Raw genomic sequence first — 27,121 nt, forward strand, 5'->3', positions numbered from 1 at the left:
TTTTTTTCACCATGAAATTACAGAGTTATTCACGATTAGCTTTTAGACATGCAGTTTTCAACATTGGGTTTCTTGGTTGAGCACTTTGCTCCACCATAGAGTTGTATCTTCCCTGTCCTGTCCTGTGCCCCCAGCCTCGTCAGCTGGCAGGCTTCCTTCTGAAGACCAGTTCTCAGGTTCTTTGTTTCCACTGTCTTTGGGCCTTCGTTTTTCCTTCATTTCCTTCATTCCTTCATTTCTTTACACCTCGCCTCTGAGAGATCATTCTGTGTCGGCCTCTCTCCCTTTGACTAACTTCACTTCATATTGATGCTCTCCAGGTCTTTCTGTGGAGCAGTAGCTCAAATGACTTTATATGGCCGAGCAGTATGTCATCATGTTGATGTATACCCGCCCTCTCTTCTGACTTTCATATTAATGCTTTTTCTCTGCCTTTGTGATCTGGCACAACCCAAATGACCCCCTGCTATTGCGTTTTCTCATTTTCCTCCCTTGAAACCAATCAACTTTCCCTCTTGTTTCTCTAACATATTTCTGAAAAAGTTTTTTTGGCTTTTGGGCCACACCCGGGGTCATTCCTGGCTCTGTGCTCAGAAATTGCTCCTGGCAGACTTGGGGGACCATATGGGATGTCGGGAATCGAAACTGGGTCTGTCTCCAGTCAGCTTCATGCAAGGCAAATGCCCTATTGTTGTGCTATTGCTCCAGTCCCATATTCCTGAATTTTGACACCAAGGGGTTCGTCACTGTTTTTTGTACTCTTACTGACCATCCTTGCTGAACTCTCCTGCCTTTTCATCATACCGCTCTTCCTCTTAACTGCACTGGAGCAAAGGGTACAGATAGGAAGGAGGGATAGGATCTCATGGACTCACTGTAGAAGAGACTTGGCAGATGTGGACCCCTGCCTGATTTTGTAAATGAAGGTTCAGGTCACTGCCCCGCTCACTGTCGGCAAACCATTTGGGTCCTTTGCTGCTCTGGTGGCAGAATTGAGTCATGATCTCCAAGATGGGAGGTTTACTCTGGGTCCTCTATAGAGTTTTCTATATGGAATTGATTGTATGGAGTTGATTATATGGTTTATTGTACAGTGAAATCTCATCACCCCTGCTGTAGAGAGTGTGTTCTCATCGTAACATTCATTCTTTGATGTCTTCTAGAAAATTTTTTGGTCTTCGTTTGTTTTGGGGCTGCACCTGGAGGTGCTTAGGACTCAATCCTTATTTTGCTCTCAGGAATCACTTCTGGCAGGCTCTAGGGGACCTTGTGGGGTGCCAGGATTGAGCCTAGATAGGGCAAATGCAGTACAAGCATCTCACTTGTTTTACTGTCTCTCTAGCCTTCTGCTCAACTGTTACTCCTTTTCTTTCGCTTATTCCTCAACATCCATACCCATTTGCTTACAAAGTTCTACTTCCAGTTTTTTCTCATATTTGTCTCCACTGTGGCTTTCCCAGTGTTATCCTGACTTCAGCTATCTTTAGGATTCTGGGACCAGAGCCATAGGACCACAGGTAGGGTGTTTTCTTTGCACACAGAAAACTTGGATTTAATTCTCAGCATCCCATAGGGTTGATTTACCAGAAGTAAATCCTTTTTTTTTTTTTTTTTTTATGGTGGTGGTGGTGTGGATTTTGGACCATACTCTGTGATTACTCCCGGCTTTGCATTCAGGAACCATTCCTGGCAGTGCTCAGGGGACCCTATGGTATGTCTGAGATAGAACACGGGCTGACTTTGTGCAAGATAAATGCCCTACCCACTGTGTAATCTCTCTGGCACCACATTTGTTCATAGCCTCTTAAAAGCCTCTGTTTTAGCCCTCCCCCCTTTTCTTTTTTTGGTCACACCTGGTGACACTTAGGTGTTACTCCTGGCTATGTGCTCAGAAATCGCTCCTGGCTCATGGGACGACCATACAGGATACTGGGGATGGAACTGCGGTCTGTCCTAGGTCAGCTGCGTGCAAGGCAAACACCCTACTGCTGTGCCACTGCTCTGGCCCCTGGATTTTCCCCTTTTTTGGGGAAGAGTGTTCATATGTTCAGGGGCAACTCCTAGCTCAGTGATTGAGGGTCACTCTTGGTAGTACTTGGTGGATCATGTGCTGAGGATTGAACCTGGATCTCTTGCATGTTTAGTGTTTGCTTAGCCCATGGGCCTGTCTCTCTGGTTCATAAGACTATCTTTTAATTCACTCTTGTATCCCTACATCTTGCCAGGTACGTGATGCGCGAATCCTCCAGTGGTTGGTTGAGTCAGTCGATAATAATTTGGTGACATGAGAGCCATCCTGATTTCTTTCTTTCCGTTTTCTTTTCCTCAGGTACAGAAATTAATGCGGAAAAAGCAGTTGGATGTGGCAGAGTTTAGCATCTATTGGGATGCAGATTGCACTTTATTGGGGGACTTGCCCCAGGTAGAGCTACAGGTACGCTTTGGGAAAGGGCACTTCGATGCCAAACCATGCAGAGGTTGAGTGGGTAGGTGGCTGCTTTGGAAGGATTTTCCCTGCTTTCTTTCTCTGGACTGCACCCCAGTCAGCGCTGGTATGTGTGCGCAGATATTTCCAGTAGTGCTTGGCCCAGTTGTACGGTGCTTTGGCTATGGGAGGGTCTGGGACCTTGCCGTGCTAGACTGAAGTCAGTGTCATGTGTGCTATGTAGGTGCTCCCACATGAGCTAGCTCCTAGCATCCAGCACCAGGGTTTATTTTTATTTATTGAATTTATTTATTTATTATTTATTTATGTTTTTTGATCCACATCTGGTTTCTCTCAGGGGTTACTCCAGGTTTTACACTCAGAAATTGCTCCTGGCAGGCTCAGGGGACCATGTGGGATGCCGGGGATTGAACCTGGGTCTGTCCTGGGTTGGCTGCTGGCAAGGCAAATGGAAATGCCCTACCTGCTATGCTGTCGCTTCAGCTCTTATTTTATTTAATTTTGGTTTTGGGGCCATACCTGGTACTGTTTAGGGGTTACTTCTGACTTTGCACTCAGGAATCACTCCTAACTGTGCTCGGGAAAATCATATGAGGTGCCGGGGATCGAACCTGGGTTGGTTGTGTGTGAGGCAAACACCTTACTTGCTGTACTGTTTCTCCAATCTCAATATCTGAATTTTAAATGAACAAAGTGCCATATCTGATTCTTTTTTTTTTGTTGTTTGTTTGTTTTTTTGGGTCACACCGGTAGCGCTCAGGGGTTACTCCTAGCTTCATGCTCAGAAATCGCTCCTGGCAGACTCGGGGACCATATGGGACGCCGGGATTTGAACCAATGACCTTCTGCATGAAAGGCAAACGCCTTACCTCCATGCTATCTCTCTGGCCCCCATATCTGATTCTTAAAAAAGAAAATTCTTGGGGATGGAACAATAGTAATGGGAAGGATGTTTGTCTTGCATATGGCTGACCTTGGTTTGATCCCTAGCATCCCATATGATACCCTGAGCCTACTAGGAGTAATTTCTGAGGATAGAGCCAGAAGTAACTCCTGAGTGCCATTAGATATAGATCAAAAATAAATAGATCACTTTTCTTTTCAAAAAGAAAAATAAAAAATCTTGGGTCAGAGAGAGAGAGTTCAGTGGGTAAAGCGCTTGTCTTGCATCATATGACCAACCCGGGTTCAATCCTTGGCATCCCATACCCTTGAGTATTGTCAGATGTGGCCCCAAAACAAAAAAGGAACATTTTAATTTTATTTAAATGTCTTCTATGATGGCATTCAATTAAGAAATATTTACAAGATCATTATAAATCTATGGAATATAAAGTATGACCGCAAATGCTGAACATACTCTCAATTTAATTTTTTTTAATTTTGGTAAAAATGTTAAAGGTGGTTTAGTTGATTTTGTTTTGATTTTGGGCCATACCTGGCAGTGCTCAGAGCTTACTCTTGTTTCTGAGCTCAGGAATCACTCTTGGTGGGCTTGGGGTGTATTGAGGCGGGGCAGCTGTGTGCAAGGCAAGTGCCCTCGTCGCTGTACTAGCTTTCCGATCCTGAAGGTGGTTTAGTTGAAATGAAGAGGTCACATTTCTCCATAATATAATTGTTCAGGTTGTGTCCACATGTGTTTGTACAAGATGCCTTTTGTTTCAGTAATTCAGTTATATAAGTACTATGTGTTCGTAGGCAAGAAATAAAATGGTATGTAGGGATGGAGAGAGAGAGACAGCAGAGAAGGTATCTGCCTTGCATGCGGCTCACCTTGATTCAATCCCCAGTACCCTTGAGACCAGGAATTACCCCCAGCACAGACCTAGAATAAGCCTTAAGCACTGTTTGGTGTGGCCCCAAACCAAAACCAAACCGTTTGTGGCTATAAAAATAAATGAAGAAGCCAAAGGTCTTATTCTCTGATCCCTATTCCCTCTGCATTTTTTTCAGTTTTCAGTGTCAGAAAACAAACCCTGGACTTCACACGTGTAAGTCAGGTGTTTTGTCTCAGCCACATCCTCAGCACTGGAGGCAAAGGTCTTTATGACAAATATGAGATCGTCTGTGATAGAGCATTGAGTTAAAAAATCCAGGCCAGGACCAAGGAGAAATAACAGATAACACTCAGAGGGCGAATATGCATGTATGTGGGAGTCTGGGGACTCTCCCTGTTATGCCGGGTCCCCTTATGTACTGCTGGGTGTGACCCAACATTCCCCCATCCTCAAAATAGAGACACACCAAGACAAAACAGCATAGTGGTTAAAAAAGGGATCAGAGCAATAGTACAGTGGCAAGGGCATTTGCCTTGCATGTGGTTACCAGGGTTTAGTCCCCTGCAGGTTCCTTGAGCCCGCCAGGAGTAATTCCTGAGCACCGAAAGGCATGGCCCATAAACAAACAAACAAACAAACTAACAAAAAAAGAGGGTGGTTAAAAGCCCAGAAACTGGGGCCTGAGAGTTAATACATTAGGTAAGGAGTTTGTCTTGTTTGTGGGTGACCTGGGTTTGATTCCTGGCACTCTGTATGGGCCCCCAATTATACCAGGAATAATTTCTGAGCACAGACATAGGAGCAACCCCTGTACATGCTGTGTGTGGCCCCCAGTCAAATAAAAAATCTCAAAATGAGGGATTTGCCTGACTTTGGTATCATTAATTACATCTGAGGAGGGATAGTCTGGGACAGAAAAATGAGAGTAGGAAGGACATAATTTCACTTTCCTTCACTTTACAAATTTTAAATCCTGTGAATGTATTTATAAATAGAAATAAAGATTCAAATATCCTTAAAAAGCCCTCTATTGCCAACGTTTTCTTTTGAGGAACCCACATCCAGTGGCGCTCAGGGTTTACTCCTGGCTTTGCTCTTGGAAATTATTCCTGGCAGGCTCGGGATCCATATGGGATGCCAGGGATTGAACTGTCGGGATGGCTGTGTGGAAGGCAAATGCCCTATCTGATGTGCTTTCACTCCAGCCCCCATGATTGTCAGTTTTTGGATGCTGATAGATGGATGATACATTAGAAAATGTAATAACATAGACCCTGATAGTGGAAACATTAAAGCTAACATTAATAGTAACATTCTCGTGGCACTCAGGAGGCCATGGACAAGAGCATGGAGAGTCGTGGCCATCACTACATCCTGGAGCCTGTGTGTGCCTCTGCCCTGTTGAAGAGAAATTGCTCCAAAGAACCTCTGCGGACCCGGCACACTCCCCGCATAGAATGCGACATTCAGCTGGAGACCATTCCCCTGAGACTCTCTCAGGTACTGCATTTCCCTGCTGGACTGGTGGCTGGTGAAGAAAGAGTGTTGGTAGGGAAGTTCTGATAGGGGCTGTATCTAGCTGGAAATAAAGTGCACGCAAGGCCAGAAGTGGGGGTAGTTAGCGTTTACTGTCAGAGACAAGGCTGGTGGGCTTGTTCTTAGGTTAGTTTTGGCAGAATGATTTCAGGTGCTGAGCAGTCAGAGGGCGGGATTGGGGATGTGTCACAGTGACAGAGTGCTTGTCCTTTTTATTTTTCTATTTTGGCCACACCTGGGTCTGCACTCAGGAGTCACTTGCGGGCTCAGGGAACCATAGGGGATGGATGCCGGTGATTGAACTTGGGTTGGCAAGGCAAACGTCCTACCTGCTGTGCTATTGCTCCTGCTCTCAGAGCTCTTGTCTTGCATGTGAGATCTCTGGCACTACAAGCAAACAAATTAACAGAAAACAGTCCAGGAGACTGAATAAATAAATAAAAATATTCAGGATGCAGAGAACAGTACCACCTGATACGAAATCTGCTCTTTCCTCTTGTTGTTTGTTCCAGTCAGTGTCTCTATTTAGTGTGACTAGCTTGTCTTAATTGAGTAAAAGAATCAGATCAGTTCTAATCTTGGGCCTCTTAACCTCTGACCCAAAGCTGCAGTACCGGCAGATCATGGAGTTTCTCAAAGAGCTGGAGCGGAAGGAGAGGCAGGCGAAGTTCCGGAAATGGAAACCCAAAGTTGGCGTCTCGGAGAAGTAAGACCCTGTGACCTGCCAGTTCAGTGCTGTCTGTGTGGCGTCTCTGTCACGCCTCTTCCCGCATAGAGCAGAGTGAGGTCTCCCTGCCTTTTATATATGGTTGAAATAAAAGTCTAGTGTTGGGGGCCGGGCGGTGGCGCTGGAGGTAAGGTGCCTGCCTTGCCTGCGCTAGCCTAGGACGGACCGCGGTTCGATCCCCCGGCGTCCCATATGGTCCCCCAAGCCAGGAGTGACCTCTGAGCGCATAGCCAGGAGTAACCCCTGAGCGTCACCGGGTGTGTCCCAAAAACCAAAAAAAAAAAAAAAAAAAGTCTAGTGTTTTTTTATTCTGGCCTCTACAAGGGCCTTTCAGATTTCTTTTTAGTGATGTGCTCGTTGGATATTGGTTTGGGTTTGCTGGTGGTTGAAGTGTAGGACTCAGCTGCTCCTCTTATTAAGCTCACAGATGGGCGTTGTTGCACTGGTAGAAGGTGGTTGGTAGCTCACACTTAGTAATGTTTTCTGGACTTCTCATGTCTTCAATAGTCTGTATGTATGTAGTGTAATTCATAACTCCCATAGTCATGTACTTTATAACTCTTAGCACAGAAATAATTTTTTTCATGTTGCGTTGATAATTCTTTTTTATGGGGAGGCAAGGAAGGGTGTTTCCCAAGTGGTGCTCAGGGAACTGGGACCACAGGACCACAGCTATGATCCTTGGCCACTTTGGCCAATGTTTCAGTGCCGTGACCTGAGGATGTGATACTGTTCGGGCCCTGTAGTGCCAGGGATCGCCAAGGCTACCCTCAGTGCTCCGGGACCTACAGCTGGCAGTGCTCAGATACCCTGTGGAGCCGATGGTAGAACCCAGATCTGCTGTATGTCAGGCTTGCTTCTGAATCCAGACTCCATATCTCTGGCCCTTTATTTACCTCACACTCACAACTTGTTTTTCTCTGTGTTCTGGACTCACTTATAGACAGTTTAGGCTAACTCAGTCCAAGAAACCACCCCTATCTGTGGTCTCTGCAACTGCCTGTGGTCAGTCCTGGTCCAGTGGTCTAGAATTATTACAGTGAGATTGGTCTGAGAGACCCCATTCACATACCTTTTTTTTTTTTTTTTTTGGTTTTTGGGCCACACCCTGTGAGGCTCAGGGGTGACTCCTGGCTATGCGCTCAGAAGTTGCTCCTGGCTTCTTGGGGGACCATATGGGACGCGGGGGGATCGAACCGCGGTCCGTCCTAGGTTAGCGCAGGCAAGGCAGGCACCTTACCTCCAGCGCCACCGCCCGGCCCCCACATACCTTTTTTATAGTATATTTTTTGTAGCTATTTAATCCTTTTATTGCTGTTAATTTCTTATTGTGTCTAATTTGTTAGTATAGGTCTGTATACACAGGAAAACATATCTACACACACACACACACACACACACACACACACACACACACGTCATGGTACTACCTGTGGCTTTCAGGGATCCGCTCTGTATATATGCTTAGAAGATAACCCTATAACCCCTTCTGATAAAGGCATGCTGTTAAATATGCTGTTAAAATTTTTTTTCTTTTCTTTCTTTCTTTTTTTTTTTTTTTGCCACACCTGGCAGCACTCAGGCATTACTCCTGACTTCGTGCTCAGGAATTATTCCTGGCAGTCTTGGGGGGACCATAGGGGATGATGGATCAGCTGCATGCAAGCTAAATCTGCTGTGCTATTGCTTCGGCCCCATGCTGTAATTTTCTTTTCTTTTTTTCAATTTTTTTATTTTTAATTATGAGAACAATGATGCAAAGAAAGAGCACAAGGTAAAGTTACAGTGGAAGGACAATCGCCCATAAACAGAGTTCTCAGAAGAAATCCCCTTGCTGACGCCTAAATTTTGAACTTACAGTCAAAGAACATTAAGAAAAATAAGGCAGAGCCCATGTACAATTACTTTGTCCACAAGTCCCCAGATTGTAGTACATTATAACTTTTCTTAGCAGTACACAAAGCAATATAAGGCCGTGAAATTTATGTGACTCCTTAAACATTGAAGGCATAGTATTTTTTTTTACGTGTTCATGCACGTGCATATTAGTTTAAGTTAACATCAAAAGTTTAAGTGTTTTTTTTTTAAGGTTTACAGTCAAAGGAGCACAGTTAAAACAGTGTTAGAGTGGCAAATATTGTTTGCATAGGCCCACGAAAATATGGGGGGCATGGAAAGGAAAAGCCTTGGCCTGAATACAAGGAGACCCTACCCCTGAAGTTTCCTGGCATAAGACCAACTCTAGGCTCCAGGCAAACTAGTTTGTTCAATCCAAGTCATTGTCTGTAGTGCCAATACAGTTTTATTTTCATGCAGTCTCTATTGTTGGCATCAGGTTTCTGTATTAATGATCTTGGAATTTGCATATCCTACATTAAAGTCAGGCTGGTGTGGAGCATCCTCTTGTTTCACCTCACAATTAAAGGGCAATGCAGAAAGCCCTGTCCAGTAAGCAGGTCGTTGTTGTTGTTAAGTCTTCTCAGTGTTAAGGGAAGTCTCTTTTGAGTAGGTCGATGTCAGAGCAGCGGTAGGGTCTTCCCTAGTAGAGGACTGCTTCCAGGTGATGTTATAGACAACGTTGGATGTTTCGTAGATGGCTTCCCTGGATCAGGGGTGAATGGAGAATGCCCATTCTTCTGAGGCCTGTGCCAGATCATTATGTCAATGTTCAGGGTGTAAGGTCCCATTGCACTACAAGATTTGTGTGTTCCCATCTCTATTAGATAAGAACTTATTTGTATGTATAGTATTTTCTCGTTTTAATGTGCCTATGCAAACAAGAAATAAAGCCACGTGGTGTTATCGGTGTATATGGGGGCGTAAGAACACGTCCAAAAATACCCATGACTTGGTTCAAACATAAGAATTAAACTTACAGACTCTTTCACCAAATTCCCTATTGAACAGTTCACAAAGAGAAGAAAAGATAAAAAATGGGGAAAATCGTCACTGTATAAGAAAATATTCAGCAAGAGCTATAGCTGTCAAAGAAACACACATAAAATGTTGAAAAGACATATGTGTCCATTTTATGCCTTTTGAAATAGTTTGGGGGGGGGTGTTAACTCCAGTGCACTACTTTGGTCTGTGACTTAGAACTCTGCAGTACTGAAGTTAAAAAGGGTAAATACGGAGTAATGACCATGCTGTAATTTTCTTGATGTGATGTTGGGGTTCTATCTTTATTTTATTTTTTTTGGTATTTGGGTCACACCCGGCAACACTCAGGGGTTACTCCTGGCTCTGTGCTCAGAAATCACTGGCTCAGGGTACCATATAGGATGCCAGGGTTCGAACCAGTGACCTTTTGCATGAAAGGCAAACGCCTTACCTCCATGCTATCTCTCCGGCCCCGGGGTTCTATCTTTGATATTCCTTGCTGGCAGATTTACTTTCTCTATGTATCAAGGTTAGTCTTATATTAGGATGAGTGTGCTGGGCCACGGATGTAACTCAGTGGTGCTGCACATGCTTAGCATGGATGTAGATGTGAATTCAAGCACAAACTTCCCCACAGTAAAGTAATGTTGAAGCTTCAAATTGTGGAGCTGCCCACGTGGCAGTTTTTTTCTCAGGAGAGGTGTTCAGTGGAGTTGCCTTGGGCTGCGACAGCCTTTTGGATCAGAAGTAATGGTCGGATTGTGCACAATTCCAGCTGCCGGGAGTGGTGGTATTTTGCTCTGAATGCTAACCTGAATGCCATCAGAGAGCAGAGGAAGCGATGTACGTGGGACTTCCTGCTGCACCGGGCCCGGGATGCTGTGTTTTACACTGACAGATACTTTAGAAAGTTGAAAGGAGGCTTGCTGTCTGCAGATGACAAGGTGAGTGTCTTCATGCAGAGGACGGGACTTCCCTCTCCAGAACTGTGAACACTGGGGATTTGTAAAAAGTGGGTTTCCTTGCAATGGATCATAATGTGACAACCCAGAGTTGGTTCGAGTAGGCTGAGATCTTCTCGGAAGGCCCTAGCTTGGTCAGAATTCTCCACCTTCTGCTCCTCCGGAGAGCCTTGTTCTGGGGTGATGGGAGCAAGATGTGCCTGCCTTGCCTCTGTGCCCTCCCCTTCCTCCCCAGTTCTCTCTGCTGGTCCCCTGCATTCTGAACCTGGCCCCCCACATTGACATGGGGGTGGTGGAGGAAGCACAGTGAGCACAGAGCTGCCCTTTGTCTTCCTGGAGTTGGGAATCTGTGCTGGAAATGTAGAGCTTATTAATTAAATGGTAGATTCCTTCCTAGCCTTTATTGGGATTTGGGAGGGTTTTCTGACTCCTCTGGAGTTCTCTGCCTCTTTCTTTTGCTTCTTTCCCCCACCACAGGAGGAGATGTGTCGGATAGAAGAGGAGCAGACCTTTGAGGAGTTGAAGATCTTGCGCGAACTGGTTCATGACCTGTTTTACAAGCAAGAAGAGCTGGCAGAGGTCAGAGGCACTCCCCAGGAGAGGCCTTTAGCCCCTACCTGCTCCGAGGCAGGGTGGGGGACAGAGACTAATCGGGGACCTATCACCTCTTGTTTCTCTGTTCTTGGTGCTCATCGCTGCTCGTTTTTGATTGACGCAGAACATCCGAGAGCCTCAACTGGAATCTCCAGTGGAGTCCCCCGGAGACCCGGACGCACGTGGCGGCAGTGGCATGCTGCAGTATCTTCAGTCGTGGTTTCCAGGCTGGGGTGGCTGGTATGGGCAGCAGAGCCCCGAAGGGAAGCCTGTCGAGGGCCTGAGTGCCGAGCCGCATGAGCAGTGGACTGCTGAGGAGATCCTGGGTAAGGGGGTGCTGCCTTTGTACATGGAGCCTTTGGCCTGTGCTCAATGGACTTTTGGGACTCCTGTGCCCCAGGTTATTGGTATGTTCAAAGAATAAGAAAAAAAATATTTCTAAGGCACTTTGGCTGACGTCCACAGATGCAGAGAGAGGGGGATTAAGAGCTCCATGACTGAGTTTGAGTATCAGGTCCATTGCAGTTGGATGCAGAAAGCAGTGATTCTAAGAGACCTACATTCTGCCCACTCCGAAAAGTTTAGTTCAGTTAAAATATGTTTTAGGTGCTAGGGCCTCATCACGTTAACATCCCAGGGTCATATCCCCAGCCAACAGTGCCATAGCACAGAGGACTGTCCCAGTGGAATAGAAAGGATTGGGCATTCCAAGCTGTGACAACCACCTTAGCTGTGACAGCCACTCACTCATGCCGTGAGTACCCAGGGGTAGTCTGTGCCCTTAGGTTGGAAAGGGCAGGTGTGGGATGCACCCTAGACTTCGTTGCAATTCTGCATTTTCCCATGTATAAACTCCTGGAGTTCTTCCCAGAAAACGGGGAAGCTAGATGGGGAATGTTATCACGGGCTACGAGGGCCATGCCCGGACACTCTTGAAAACGTTCCACGTTTTATCTCAGAGTCTTGTTCACATTTAGGCACAGAGGAGTTTTTTGACCCCACGGCGGATGCCTCTTGTATGAACACGTACACGAAGCGGGATCACGTCTTTGCCAAACTGAACCTGCAGTTGCAGCGAGGCACCGTGACGCTGTCGCAGCAAGAGCCAGGAACTCCGCCCGAGGCCGAGAGTGCCTTCATGCAGCTCGAGTTTTCAGGTGCTGCCTCAGGAAATGCCCATGCTCCTGACCTCTCAGGCCCCTGGCGTCACCTCTCACTGTTCTCTGTAGCTGAGTTTAGGAATGGGGCCGTGCCCACTGAGTTACCGTGGAGACTGTCCTTGGGGCAGCTCTGGGAATGTCCCGCTTATATCGTCTGTCAGCCACTCGGTACATTGCTTTGCTTTGTATGGGATTGTGTTGAAAGACCGCATTTCTTACAAGGTGCTGATTCATTATACTGGACTTGGGGCCAGTGGCCCTGTAACTCGTGTCTGATTGTAATTCAACTAAGTGCTTATTTTGTAGCCTTTGTTCTCCCTTGAACATGTGTCTCTCTTGCTTGTCTCTCTTTTTTTTTTTATTATTTTTTTAAAATTTTATTTATTTATTTATTTATTTATTTATTTATTTATTTATTTATTTATTTAGTTTTTGGGTCACACCCGGCAGTGCTCAGGAGTTACTCCTGGCTCCACGATCAGAAATCACTTCTGGCAGGCTCGGGGGACCATATGGGACACCGGGATTCGAACTGATGACCTTATGCATGAAAGGCAAACACTTTACCTCCATGCTATCTCTCCGGCCCCTAAATTTTATTTATTTTTGTCTCTGCTTCTTTGCTTGCTGCTGTCTTGTACTCTGAGAAGCCCATGATCTCTCTTGAACACGTACTTCCTCTGGCAGCTTTTTCTTGTGGTCAGGAAAGTTGGAGAGTGCATTTGCTCTGTGCTTAGGGTCCATTTTCACCAGCCAAGTCAACAGCAGGATGTTGAAAAATGCAAAGTGTGTGGCAGTAAAGTGTACCACTTTGCTCAGGGGTCACTCCTAGCATTGCTTATTGAGCTGTCTCACTGGACACTGGGTCCAGTAAGAGCTGGAGTGGGAAGGTGGTGTGGGTTGGAGCTGACTGGAAGTGTCCTTAGACGTGCTGCAAAGAATCCATTTTAAATTGACCACCGTTTGCACGCGTGCAGATTCGAACATTTGCAATCTGCAATTATAGAATGATTATAGTTGATTCCTTTTTGTGACTTGGAATTAAAGGTATATGTAAATGTAAATGCTCAGAGTTAGTTTCTTATTTCACACATGATTTTTATTTTTTTTTGGTTTTTGGGTCACACCCGGCAACACTCAGGGGTTACTTCTGGCTCTACGCTCAGAAATCGCTCCTGGCAGGCTCGGGAGACCATATGGGTTGCCGGGATTCGAACCACCATCCTTCTGCATGCAAGGCAAATGCCCTACCTCCATGCTATCTTCCTGACCCCTTCACACATGATTTTATTTCAGTCAATAAAACCAGCAGTTCTTTGAAATTTACCATTAGTTTGCAGGCTAGTGTCATTCCCTTCCTCAAGAAAAAGCCAATTTTTTGGACAGTTTTGTTTGTTTTTGGGTCACACCTGGCAGTGCTCAGGGTTTACTTTGGGCTCTGTGTTCAGGAATTGTTCCTGGTAGGTGTTGGAAGACTATGTAGGATGCCAGGGATTAAAGAAGGCCGATGGAGCAAGGCAAGAGCCCTATCCATGTTTAATCTCTCCAGCTTGGCCAAATTGTTTGACATTTATTTATTTATTTATTTATTTATTTATTTATTTATTTATTTATTTATTTATTTATTGGTTTTTGGGCCACACCCAGTGATGCTGAGGGATTACTCCTGGCTGTGTGCCCAGAAATCGCTGCTGGCTTGGGGGACCATATGGGACGCCGGGATCGAACCAAGGTCTCTTCTGGATCAGCCACATGCAAGGCAAACACCCTACTGCTGTGTTATTGCTCTGGCCCCATCTTTTTTTTTTTTTTTTTGGCTGTTGTTGTTTTGGGCCACACTCTGAATGACTTAGAAGGCTTACCCCTAGCTCTGTGCTCAGGAATGACTTCTGGTAGTGTTGTGGTGTTCAGGGAGCCATGTGGTGTTGGGGATTGAACTGGGGTTGCCACGTGCAAGGCAAGAGCCTTATTTTTCCCTGTACTTGTTCTTCAGCCTGACTTGTTCATCTGGAGAGATGAGCAACTATAAAAAGTATAGGTGAGGGGTCGGAGCAGTGGTGCAAGTGGTAGGGCGTTTGCCTTGCATGGGTTAACCTAGGATGGACTGTGGTTCGATTCCCTGGCATCCCATATGGTCCCCCAAGGCAGGAGCGATTTCTGATTGCATAGCCAGGAGTAACTTCTGAGTGTCACTGGGTGTGGCCCCCCCCCCCAATGAAATGTATAGGTGAACTGGTAGAAAATACTTTCGCTTATAATTTATCATGCTGACATACTCCTAATATTTCTTATGTATTAATATGTTTGCTTACACAAAGAACAATATAGGTATATAGATAAGAGTTGTTTTCTTGGGGCTGGAGTGATAGCACAGTAGGTAAGGTGTTTGCCTTGTATGTGGCTGACCCGGCTTTGATCCCTGGTATTCATATGGTCTCCTAAACCTGCCAACAGTGATTTCTGAGTAGAGCCAGGTGGAATCCCTGAGTGTTGCCCGGTGTGGTTCAAAACCAAAACCAAAAAAGAATTTTTTCTTGTAATTTTAAGGAAAACTAATTTATAGTAATTTAATAGTCCTCTGTGTATAATATAATACTTTTTAATCATTTTAGACAATTGCAGCACAGTATTAACTATTACATTTATTTATTTATTTATTTATTTATTTATTTATTTATTTATTTATTTGTAGATGTGAAGCTTTTAGCAGAAGCTCTTCCTCGAAGAAATTCCTCCTTGCTCTTAGTTCGATTGGGTGGACTGTTTCTTCGAGACCTGGCCACAGAAGGAACCACGTTTCCTCTTCTGGTCTTCCCTAATCCAGTATGTACCTTGGAGGGGCCCAGTCATCCTGGTGTGGGGGACTTGGGGTTTGGTTCAGGTAAGCAGTAAGTGGTGCTAACTGGGTTTATGCCGACATTTCATCACCTGGAGAAAACTGTGCTGATGGAAAACAAACCTGGAGTAGAGAATTGCTTTTGTAAGTTTTCAGAGTGTTTATAGAGTAGATTTAGGGCAATGGCCTCCCCCTCTGCCTACTCTACCTCTTCCTTCTTGTCCTCTTCCTTCTCCTATACCCAGTGGTGCTTGGGCCTGCTCCTACCACTTTGCTTAGGGGTCACTCCTAGCAGTGCTGAGAATTGAACCTGGGCTTCTTGCATGCAGAGTATATGCCCTGCTTATTGAGCTTTCTCACTGGCCCTTATATATGTGTGTATGATTTAAAAAACAATAGAATGAAAAAAAACACAATTGAATGTTTTTTCTATTTCTATTCTATTTCTAATGTGGGAATGTTGCACTGGTGAATGGGGGTGTTCTTTACATGACTGTAATCATACAACTATACTCATATTTGTAATCACGGTGTTTAAATAAAGATAATTATAAAAAAAAGAAATAGGAGGTATGCAAATAAAAAAAAACAATAGAACATAAGTCTTTCATTAGAATAGCATTTCTCAACTGGGACTATATTGCCCCTCTGTGGACCCTCAGGATGACTAGACTTGGGCAACCATGTGGGGTACTGGGGTGTATCAGAAGCCTTATGCCCCAATCCCAGGGGATTGGGGGAGACTCAAGTTTGGAAGCAAATGCCGACACAGGAAATAATCCACACATGGTTAAGGACATAAAACAAGTTCAGGAATTTCCACTGTAAGCTTTCTGCTCCTTTCACTAAGACCAGCAAGCATAAAGTTCAGTAGTGGAAAATCGAAGCGGTTTTTCCCTGAGTTCCAGGGTCTTTATTAGGAAGCGCCAGACCACACTCTGGGGTGGAGTACTGGTGGGATAAGAGACCATTCCAAAGGTGCTTCCATCCAAAGGTGCTTTCGTCCAGTGAGTAACAAGCATATCCTGAATAGGATGGAAGCCGGTTAACCCGACACTGGGGACTGAGCCGGAGCAGGGTTAGCCATGTGCGAGGCAAGCTCCTTACCTTCTCTATTGTCTCTCCAGAATCCCTATATTATTATAATTTATTTATTTATTTTTGTGGGGGGTAGATTGTGAGAGAGGGTGGGAGGGCAGGGCACATTTGAGAAGTTGTCCGTGTGCAGTTTTTAGTGAGTAATCATGAATCTCACGCATTGAATTCAGGGCAGCTCTCTCCCCAACGGCAGGCTGGGAAAAGACATGAGCTGGAGGGCCCAGTCTCCGAATCCTCAGGAATCGGCTCCTGCAGAGTTTGGAGCTGAGGGGCCACACGGATCTGTCCGCTGTGAGGTCCCCTCTTGCCCTGAACCCTGTGTGTCTCCTGTGTGTGTTCACAGCAGAAAGAAGTTGGCCGAGTCTCGCAGTCCTTTGGCCTCCAGACACCACCAGCAGATAGACGAGACCAGCACCCTGGTAACTGTTGCATTTTAGAAACTAGCCCTGATAACTAGCATGGTGGCAGGTTGGTAGCCTTGGAAAGGTGGGTTGTTTGAAAGGCGGGGAGTGGAGTGTTGTCTATTCTGTTTTGTGCCCCACTTTGAGGAGTGAATCTATGTTCGACTTGGAGACGGGCTGGTGCTGTCCTTGAACCTGCATAGAATCTGGCAGTCTCTTGGACCGCTGAGTCTTAAGGTCCATAATGAGAACTGTTGTATTTATGAAATTAATTAAAGTCCTAGATGATGGTGGAGGATGGATGGGGGAACCTTTCTCAGCCTGCCCAGGCACCTGCAGCTTCTTTGGCCTGAGGGTTCAGGATAAAGAAAAGGAAATGATCCACAAGCAGTTGATAGAAGTCTGGAGACAAGAAGCTTTAGTATAAGGCCCTAACCACCACGTGTGGCTTCTAAGCTAAACAGCCTTTCTGCACCCAACCCTCTCTCATCTCTCCATCCTGCCTCTTCCTGAGGCTTCTTGCTGAATCTCTCTTACACCCCTTAGGCAACCCCTTTGTTACCTTCTATAGACCCCCCCCAGATGTGGGCAGGTCTGACCATCAGGTAAGATTAGCATTTTGCCCTGGGAGGGGTAACAAGAACAAATACAACAAACCTGGAGGATTCTTGATGAAATTTAGTACATCATCATCATCATCATCATCATCATCCTCGTTGTAGTTGTTATTATTATTATCACTTAGTTTAGGTCCATACTTAGGACCGACTCCTGGATCAGTGCTCATGGGACCCTGTTGGCGTGCTTGGGGGACTGTGTGGGCTTCTACATGGTAAGAATGTGTTCTAGCCCTTGGACCATTCCCTGTCTCGGAGTTAATTATGGTTATGCCCCCTTTTTTATATACTGTGTATATAAGTATGAACTGACTGGAGACTAAGTTCACAAGTTCCTCCTCCCCCGCCACACTTGATTATAGGTTATCGTAGGGAGGAAGGGGCTCGTTTCCGTGTGTCCCATCTTCTTTCTCCATTTTTCCCCTTTAGCTGCAGACCCGGATGACCCAGTGTTTGAGATGCTGTATGAGAGAAACCCGGCGCACAGCCACTTCCAGAGGAGACTGAATGTTAGCACGCGGCCCTTGAACATCATCTATAACCCTCAGGCTATTAAGAAAGTAGCAGACTTTTTCTACAAGGGAAAGGTTCATACCTCAGGTTAACTTTTTTTGTTTGTTTGATCTTACGCTGCTTTACAAAAGATACCTTTCCTGTTACTGCTAGTGCTCTGGACGTGGGTGATTGTGCATGCTAGTGGTAGACAAGCCCACAGAGTTAAGTGGCCACGTTTGCCCTCGATGGTTAAGTCAAAATTGAGGTCTTTGGAAAGTTATTTTTCCAAGAAGAATCAATGTCTTTTTTTTTTTTTTGTTTGCTTGTTTTGTTTTTTTTTGGTCACATCCGGCCGCACTCGGGTTACCCCTGGCTCAGAAATCGCTCCTGGCAGGCTCAGGATTCGAACCACTATCCTTCTGCATTCAAGGCAAAAGTCCTACCTCTATGCTATCTCTCCGGCCCCCTAGAATCAATATAAATACTTTCTTTTCTCTTGCCTCTACTCAGCATATAGGGGTTACTCCTGACTCTGTGCTCAGAAATTACTCCTGGCAGGCTTAGGGGACCATTTGGGATGCTGGGGATTGAACCTAGTGAGTTGGCTGTGTGCAAGGCAAACACCCTCACTGCTGTGCTATTGCTCCAGCCCCACAGCATTTTTAATTTTTGGGCCATACCTGGTGACGCTCAGGGGTTACTCCTGGCTATGTGCTCAGAAATCGGTCCTGGCTTGGGGGACCATACGGGACATTGGGGGATCGAACTGCGGTCCATCCTAGGTCAGCCACGTGCAAGGCAAATGCCCTACCACTGCGCCACCGCTCCAGCCCCCACAGCATATATTTTTAAAATATTTCCCATTCCTTTAGAATGGAGGTTTACGAGCTATTCAGAATACTTTAAAGCATTTATGATTTTCCTGTTAAATGACAAGATCCATTGTTTTACTTGGCATAGCATTAAATATTGGAAATCCATCATTGTATTTCCCTGTTTCACCACTGATTTCTTTTCTTTTCTTTTTTGGTTTTTCGGCCACACCTGGTGACACTCAGGGGTTACTCCTGGCTGTACGCTCAGAAATCATCCCTAGCTTGGGGGACCATATGGGACGCTGGGGGATCATACCACGGTCCGTCTTGGCTATCACGTGCAAGGCAGATGTCTTATGCCCTGCGCCACCGCTCTGGCCCCTCACCACTGATTTCTTTATGCCTCTCTTTGTTTCCCAAAAAGATTGGAGATGGTAGGTCCAGATGAAGCCTGGCAACTGACAGGGTAAAAAGGATGAAACACTTTTCCAAGGACACAGGAGCTGTTTCTGGGTTGGGGTCTTATCCGTGAATGCAGTAACTGTTCTGCTGTCAGTGACAGAACAAGGAATGCATTTCCATCTGACTTCTGTTTTCTCTTTCAAGATGCCATCAATCTGGAGCTGGAAAGATAGCACAGAGGTAGGGCGTTTGCCTTGCAAGCAGTCGACCCAGGACCAACATTAATTCAAAAATCAGCATTCCATATGGTCCCCTGTGCCTGCCAGGATTGAGTTCTGAGCACAGAGCCAGGAGTAACCCCTGAGCGCCGCTAGGTGTGGCCCCAAAACAGAAACAAAAACAAAGATGCCATCAATCTATTAAGGATTTGGAAATCTTTACAGATCTTAATGCTTCTGAATCAGCTTTCAAGGATTTCAAAGCGGTTTGAAAAACTTGAGTGACTTAGGTGCCTTTGGTACTGCCTTTCTCCCCAGGACCATCCCTCTCCAGGGGAGAAAGTGACCTTTCCGCTTGCCCATCCAGTGCAGGGTAGTCGGAGAGGGCAGCTGTTGTTTCTTGTTAGCTCTGGTGGGAACTTCTGGTGACTCACTGTGCAGTGCTTTCTCTGAACTCCCCTTGGAAAATTGTGACTTTCTACCTGTGTCCTGCCTGCAGGTTTTGGTTATCAGTCTGAACTGGAGCTGCGCGTGGCTGAAGCGGCCCGCCGACAGTACAACAAGCTGAAGATGCAGACCAAGGCAGAAATCCGGCAGACTCTTGATCGTCTGCTAGTGGGTGATTTCATTGTAAGTGGGGGTGCCTACACTCTCTTCTGGGGTGTGTGTGAAGGGATAGACCTGAATGATTTCATTTCTAGCTCATGTCTTTTACAGTCAGGGTTTAATGAATAAAAGCAAATGCTTTGGATTTGGCCCAATTTTTGGGGGGCTCATCTTGGAATACACTTAAGATTTGCTTTTGAGGGCCAGGAAGATAGCACAGGAGGGAAAGCACTTCCCTTGCATGTGGGTGTTTTGGTTGTGACCCTGATCTCATTCCTGGAACTGCATATGGTTCTCCCAATGTTGCTAGAGGTGACAAAATGAAGAGTAAGCGCTGAGCACCACTGGCTGTGGCCCCCAAACAAAACAAAACAAAATTATTCTCTCCATTTTCTAGATGTGATATTTGGTGCACGTTTCATCTAAGAATACCCCTTTTCACTTATCATTATTAGAGCGACTGTAATGATCCCCCAGTTTTGGTTTGAGGGTATGATAGTCACTTTGTGAAGCTCTGTGACCAGCTGATTTAGGAGGCCACAGTCAAGGGGAGGAACCACTCAGTGTCTTAAAGGGCAGAGCTCAGTGGCATGGAGAGACACTGTTGGGGTGCAGTGAAGAGGCTCAGTGCTGTAGCTTCTTGTTTGGCCATGCTAGTTGGAAGTGTAGGGCTGGGTGGTAGATAGATTTAAAAAGAAATGTTTAGGGTAGGAGAATTAGTTTTTGATTTTGTTTTAATTGTTATGTTTCAATACAGATTACAGTAGAAGCCATCTTATTATTTCAGACCAAGAATTTTCTTCTTGATGACATTTATTTAAAATAGCTTTTACTGGGGGCTGGAGAGATAGCATGGAGGTAGGGTATTTGCCTTGCATGCAGAAGGACGGTGGTTTGAATCCTGGCATCCCATATGGTCCCCTGAGCATGCCAGGAACAATTTCTGAGCATAGAGCCAGGAGTGACCCCTCAAGCACTGCCGGGTGTGACCCCAAAACCAAAAAAAAAAAAAAAAGCTTTCACTACATGTAACCTGAGATGTAAGGCTGAGATTTATGGCAGAGACATGCAGTTTCATTGATCTTTTGGGGGAGGAGGGTTTGGCCCTTGCTCAGTGGTACTCAGGGTACCACATGGTATCCTGGCTCTTGGTGGTGCTCAGGGACCATATGTAGTTCATGGGAATGAACTGTAGTTGGCCAGAGTTGGCCATATGTGAGGCAAGTCCCCCAGCCCTTTGCACTATCTCTCTGGCTCCGTGGATTGTTTTTTGTTTGAAATGAGTCACATCCAGCAGTGCCTAGGGTTACTCCCAGCTCAGTTCTTGGGGGTTGCTTCTAGCAGTGGTCAGATATCATGTGGTGACATATAGCTACAAAGCTGCTCTTTGGTCCTTAGAGATATGTCCTTGGTCCTAGTGTGGTTTTAATATTTAAAAAACAAAGCTCCTATGTTTTAAGATATTGGTATGAAAGGTCATGGCTCCCAATCTCCTGAATAAATTACTGGATTTCTACATTCTTTTAATTTATAATTTCTGTGGTACTTTAGAATATGAAATCCTGGGATTGGGAAAAATAGTAAAAGAGGTAGGGCATATACCTAGTATGTGCAACGCCCTGAGTTTGATCCCTGGCAGGGTATGGGCTCCCAGGTACTGCCAGGTACGGTTTTTACTAAAACAAAACGAAACAAAACAAAAATTGAGCATTAAGCTATTTAAATTAGAAACCTTTTTTTTTGAACCCTGATCATCACAGGAAAGAGAAAAGACAGTTTCCAATTCACTTGTAAATTTCTTATTCAACTTCACTTGTTTGTGATAATGCTTCTACTCCTCAAGCATTTTAAGTTTTATTTCAAGTTTTTGCTGTAATACCATAGATCAGAAAGTCATTCTCTGACTGGGACTCTAGTTTGTCCATCTCTAGAGATTTGAGCTGCAGCTCTGAAGCTCTTCTTGTTCAGCAGCTGCAGTTCAAATTGTTTACCTGGGGCCAGAATGATACTCCAGAGGGTTGGGTGTTGGCCTTTCACCCTGGCCGACCTGGCTCCAACCCCCGGCTTCCTATATATGATCTCCTGAGCATCATCAGGAGGGATGCTTGAATGCAAAGCCAGGAGTTATCCCTGATGACAGCTGGTGTGGCTCCAAAACAAAACAAAATGACATCATTTAACTGGTTTATTTTTACAGGAGGAGAGTAAACGGTGGACTGTGAGACTGGATATTTCTGCGCCTCAGGTGATCTTTCCCGATGACTTCAAGTTCAAGAATCCTATGCTAGTAGTTGTGGATCTAGGAAGGATGTTGCTGACCAATACCCAAGGTAAAAAGCATGAATGTTAAGTCATGTAAATGAAGTATAGCAGGTCTCTCTGCTCAACCAAGCACAACGACAAAAGTATTAAAAGAACATCGTGTTTTGTTTATTTTTGGGCCACACCAAGCTCAGGAATGCTCAGGTTACTCCTGGCTCTGTACTCAGGAATTACTCCTGATGGTGCTCAGGGGTCATGTAGGATACTGGGGATCGAATTTAGGTGGGCCATGTGCATGACAAGCACACTGTCCACTTTGCTAGTGCTCTGGCTCCTGAGTATGATGTTTTCAAGGCTCATCCATGCTTGTATCTACACTTAACATCCTACTTATGGCCGAAAAATCTCTTTGTGTAAATATACCACTATTGATCAGTTATGAATGTTTGTCAGTTGGTGGACACTTGGTTTGTTTGTACATTTCAGCTATGTTGAGTAATGCTGCTATGAATATTTGTTTTGTTTTGTTTTTGTTTATTGCTTTTGGGTCACATCTGGTGTCGCTCAGGGCTTACTCCTGGCTATGCACTCAGAAATCACTCCTGGCTTGGGGGACCACATGGGACACCAGGGAATCAACCATGGTCCATCCTAGGTCAGTTGTGTGCAAGGCTAATGCCCTCTCACTGTGCCACCGCTCCGGCCACTGCTATGAATATTCTTTTACTTTTGTGTGTGCTATACCTGGCAGTGCTTAGGGCTTAACCACTGCTCTGTGCTCAGGTATCACTCTTGGTGGAACTTGGGGGATCATATGCAGTGTTGGAAATCAAACCAGAGTCAGCCATGTGCAAAGCAGACATCCAACCTGCTCTCCTCTATCTCTGGCCCTGAAGAGTTTTGTATAAGCTTTTATACAGACATGTTATCTCAGTTATACTTCGAAGTGGCAGTGTTGGCTCATATGGTTCAGCATTTTAGGAACTGTCAGATCATTTCCAAATGGTGGCGTCATTTTACTGTCTTACCAGCCATGTATGCAGGATAGAAATTTTCCTATACTTTGCCAGCACTTGTTTTCTATCTTTTGAATTAAGTTTATAGTCTGAGGTAATACCTCAAAGTACTTAGAAGGTCCCTCCTGGTGATATTCGGCCAGCCGGCCCAAGGATATATGGTACTGCATAGGCCTTGTGGGGCTACGGACCATTACAGCCACCCAAACAATACCTAGGAGCCTATGTGGTGCCCAGGATCAAACCCAGGTCCATATTTGTTCTAACCACTATGTGGTCTAATGACCCTCAGACATAACTTTCGATTCTCTCTCTTGCTTTGCAGAGGATTCCAACCGAAAAAGTGGGGATGGCTCAGCCTCTGAGGAGAACCAGTTTAGTGATGAGGAATATAAGACCCCGCTAGCCACCCCCACGAACACTCCGCCTCCCGAGAGCAGTGACAGCAACGGGGAGAAGACGCCTTCGTTTTCCGGAGTGGAGTTCAGCGAGGAGCAGCTTCAGGCGCATTTAATGAGCTCGAAGATGTACGAGAGATACTCCCTGTCCTTCCTGGACCTCCAGATCATGGTGGGGCACGTGAAGGACAACTGGAAGCACGTGCAGGATATCGATGTGGGGCCCACCCACGTGGTTGAAAAATTCAATGTTCACCTCCAGTTAGAACGCCGCTTGATCTACACCTCTGATCCCAAGTACCCCGGCGCTGTACTCTCAGGCAACCTGCCAGACTTAAAAATACACATCAACGAAGACAAAATAGCTGCCCTGAAGAACTGCTTTGCTCTTCTGACCACCCCGGAAATGAGGACTTGCGACACGCAGATCAAAGAGAAGATTTTTCCCCAAGAGGCCGACCTGGGGAGTTTGCAGGACTCGGTGATGAATCTAACCCAGAGCATCGTGCTGTTGGAGCAGCACACCCGGGAGGTCCTGGTGGAGTCCCAGCTCCTCCTGGCTGAGTTTAAGGTCAACTGTATGCAGCTCGGTGTCGAGAGCAATGGCCGGTATATTTCTGTGCTCAAGGTCTTTGGTACCAATGCGCACTTTGTGAAGAGGCCGTACGATGCGGAAGTCTCCTTAACCGTCCACGGGCTGCTCCTCGTGGACACCATGCAGACCTACGGTGCTGACTTTGACCTGCTGATGGCCTCGCATAAGAACCTGAGCTTTGATATTCCAACAGGAAGCCTCTTGGATAGCAGGGTCCAGTCTCCCGTGTCGGGGCCCACGGCTTCCCACCTCGAGGATGCGGCTGCTCTGAACCACCGATCGGCTGCTACCAACCTTGCCCTGGACACGATTCTCAGCAAAGAGCAGGAGTCCCTCATTAAATTGGAATATCAGTTTGTGAGTTCCGAGTGTCCGTCGATGAACCTGGATAGCACCCTTCAGGTGATTTCATTGCAGGTGAACAATTTGGACATTATCCTCAACCCAGAGACAATTGTGGAGCTGATTGGCTTCCTCCAGAAGTCCTTTCCCAAGGAGAAAGATGACCTGAGCCCGCAGCCCCTAATGACGGACTTGGAAAGAAGCTTCAGGGAAGAAGGAACTTACCAGTCTACTTATGAGCAGAACACGGAGGTGGCCGTGGAGATCCACCGGCTTAACTTGCTGCTTCTCCGGACCGTGGGGCTGGCGAACGGCGAGAAATACGGCCGCAAAATCGCCACTGCCAGCATCGGGGGCACCAAAGTCAACGTCTCTATGGGCAACACGTTTGACATGAGCGGCTCCCTTGGCTGCCTGCAGCTCATGGACCTGACGCAGGATAATATGAAGAACCAGTACGTGGTTAGTATCGGCAACTCCGTCGGTTATGAGAACCTCATCAGCGGCCTCAGCTACTTCGAGTCTGTCCGCATGGAAGACGCGGCCCTCACCGAAGCGCTGAGCTTCACGCTGGTGGAGAAATCGAAGCAGGAATGTTTCCTCAACCTCCGGATGGCCTCCCTGCATTACAACCACTCGGCCAAGTTTCTCAAGGAGCTGACCCTGTCCATGGATGAGCTCGAGGAAAACTTCCGAAGTATGCTGAAGAGCGCCGCCACTAAGGTCACCACGGTGCTCGCCACCAAGACGGCGGAGTACAGCGAGATGGTGTCGCTCTTCGAGACGCCTCGGAAGACGCGGGAGTCCTTCACTTTGGAAGAGAATGACATCTATGGCTTCGACATGGCCGCCCCTCGCTCGGACACTGTCAAGCTGATCTTGAACATCAACATCGAGTCCCCGGTCGTTTCGATCCCTCGGAAGCCCGGGAGTCCCGAGTTGCTGGTGGGCCACCTGGGCCAGATCTTCATCCAGAATTTTGTGGCCGGCGAGGATGAATCTGGAAGTGACCGCCTGCAGGTGGAAATCAAAGACATTAAATTGTATTCTTTGAATTGTACCCAGTTGGCAGGCCGAGAGGGTCCTGGGTCTGAGGTAAACCGGACCTTTTGCCCTCCTTCTGGATCCGCCAGTGCCAGTAGCCAGGAGGAAGCCCAGTTCACGCGACACGATTTCTTCGAGTCTTTGCATCGAGGTCAAGGTGAGGCACTTATGATCCTCCCTCATTTGCAGCCGCGATATGAGTGGGAGGTCTCGGGTTGCTTGATGTGGCGTGCTTACCAAGAGTTCCACTCTTGAATTACCACGCCATCATATGTGCTGGAGATTGCACATGATTTCCCTGGGGGCCCCAGGCAGTAGTGACTTGGGTGCTAAAGGGTATGCAGAAGGATGGTAGTTCAAATCTTGGCATCCCATATGGTCCCCTGAGCCTGCTAGGAGTGATTTCTGAGCATAGAGCCAGGAGTAACCCCTGAGTGCTGCTGAGTATGACCCAAAAACCAAAAACAAACAAACAAACAAAAAAAAACAGAAAATAAAAACAAAAGAAAACAAAACACAGTTATTCCCAATTAATAGTTAAGAAATTGAATATATTTTTGTTTTTGGGCCATACCTGGTGGTGCTCAAGGGTTACTCCTGGCTATCTGCTCAGAAATAGCTCCTGGCAGGCACGGGAAACCATATGGGACACCGGGATTTGAACCAATCACCTTAGGTCCTGGATCGGCTGCTTGCAAGGCAAACGCCGCTGTGCTATCTCTCCAGCCCCGAACTTGAATATATTTTTAATAAAATGCTTCATATTATTAGATTGGTATATTTCAGCTCTTGCCACTAAATGCCACATTTGGCCAAAAAAACAAAGACTTTTTTTTGTTTGTTTTGTTTTGGAGCCACACTCAGCAGCGCTCAGGGGTTAACTCCTGGCTCTGAGCTCAGAAATTAATCCTGGCAGTGTTCAGGGTACCATATGCGATGCTAGGGATGGAATCCAGGTCGGCCATATGCGAAGCAAATGCCCTACCATTTGTGCTATTGCTCTGGCCCAAATATTCTTCTCCGCATTAGAGACCTGTTAGTAGACAGATTATGATAGAGTATGATTTCTTTTGGTTAGGTACATCTGATTTTTTTTTCTGTTCTAATCTGTGGATCTTTCTTTTAGTTAAATATTCATAATCCAGAGCAGCTGGAGGGATGAGTAAAATATGAAATTTAGATGGAATATGTAAGAAATTAAGATGAAGAAGAAATTGAGCATGAGGAAATTATGTTTCTTTCACTATTTTGCCCTCTTCTATATTGGGTTAGTCTTGGGTTTTAATAATAAAGTTCCTGTATTTTTGTTCTGAATCTGAACTAAAAAAATGGTTCAACTTTTAGGTGTTTGTTTGTTTGTTTGTTTGTTTTTGCCACATCTAGCTGTGTGTGTGGGTTACTTCTGGCTCTGCTCTGAGAAATTACTCCTGGCAGTCTTGCAGGACCATATGGGATGCCAGGGATCAAACCCAGGTCAGCTGTGTACAAGGCAAATGTTCTATCTACTGTGCTCTCGCTATGACCCAACAACTTGTTAGTTTTAATGTTGTAGAAAGCCTGAGTTTATTGGTCTAGAAGTGAAATTTGCTTCTGTGGCCCTCATATATCAGTTCAGCAGTTCATTTAAGTACTTACCGAAAAGATTCCTTTTTTTCGCTTGGTACAGAGGAGAATGGTGGCCTGTGGGCCATACATGAAACCATGTGGTCTATTCTGGATCCAGGATGGGACAGAAACAATGCTTACATCCATCTGCCTGTATTGCATAGCCCATGCATAAAGTTATAAATATGCTTTGGCCCTTGGTAGAAAAAGGTTCTCCACCCCTGTCTTAGAACCTCAAATTGTATTGCTCTTTATTTTGATGTAGCCCAGTAAGAGGATCAGTTTGTA

At 45.8% G+C, this 27,121-nt stretch overlaps 1 protein-coding gene across 1 annotated transcript in view; it reads left to right on the forward strand.

The window, feature by feature from the left end:
* Positions 1–27,121, forward strand: part of VPS13D (vacuolar protein sorting 13 homolog D) — a 279,559-nt gene that overhangs the window by 26,219 nt on the left and 226,219 nt on the right. The window contains exons 7-19 of the mRNA XM_049775406.1: positions 2,330–2,434; positions 5,554–5,724; positions 6,366–6,466; positions 10,143–10,311; positions 10,807–10,908; positions 11,048–11,249; positions 11,901–12,080; positions 14,776–14,906; positions 16,361–16,436; positions 17,465–17,635; positions 19,465–19,595; positions 21,769–21,901; positions 23,175–25,385. Of these exons, the coding sequence (XP_049631363.1) occupies positions 2,330–2,434; positions 5,554–5,724; positions 6,366–6,466; positions 10,143–10,311; positions 10,807–10,908; positions 11,048–11,249; positions 11,901–12,080; positions 14,776–14,906; positions 16,361–16,436; positions 17,465–17,635; positions 19,465–19,595; positions 21,769–21,901; positions 23,175–25,385 (3,883 nt within the window). The remainder of the gene's footprint in view (positions 1–2,329; positions 2,435–5,553; positions 5,725–6,365; positions 6,467–10,142; positions 10,312–10,806; positions 10,909–11,047; positions 11,250–11,900; positions 12,081–14,775; positions 14,907–16,360; positions 16,437–17,464; positions 17,636–19,464; positions 19,596–21,768; positions 21,902–23,174; positions 25,386–27,121) is intronic.

The sequence above is a fragment of the Suncus etruscus genome, chromosome 6 (genome assembly GCF_024139225.1).
Source record: "Suncus etruscus isolate mSunEtr1 chromosome 6, mSunEtr1.pri.cur, whole genome shotgun sequence".
Taxonomy (NCBI): domain Eukaryota; kingdom Metazoa; phylum Chordata; class Mammalia; order Eulipotyphla; family Soricidae; genus Suncus; species Suncus etruscus.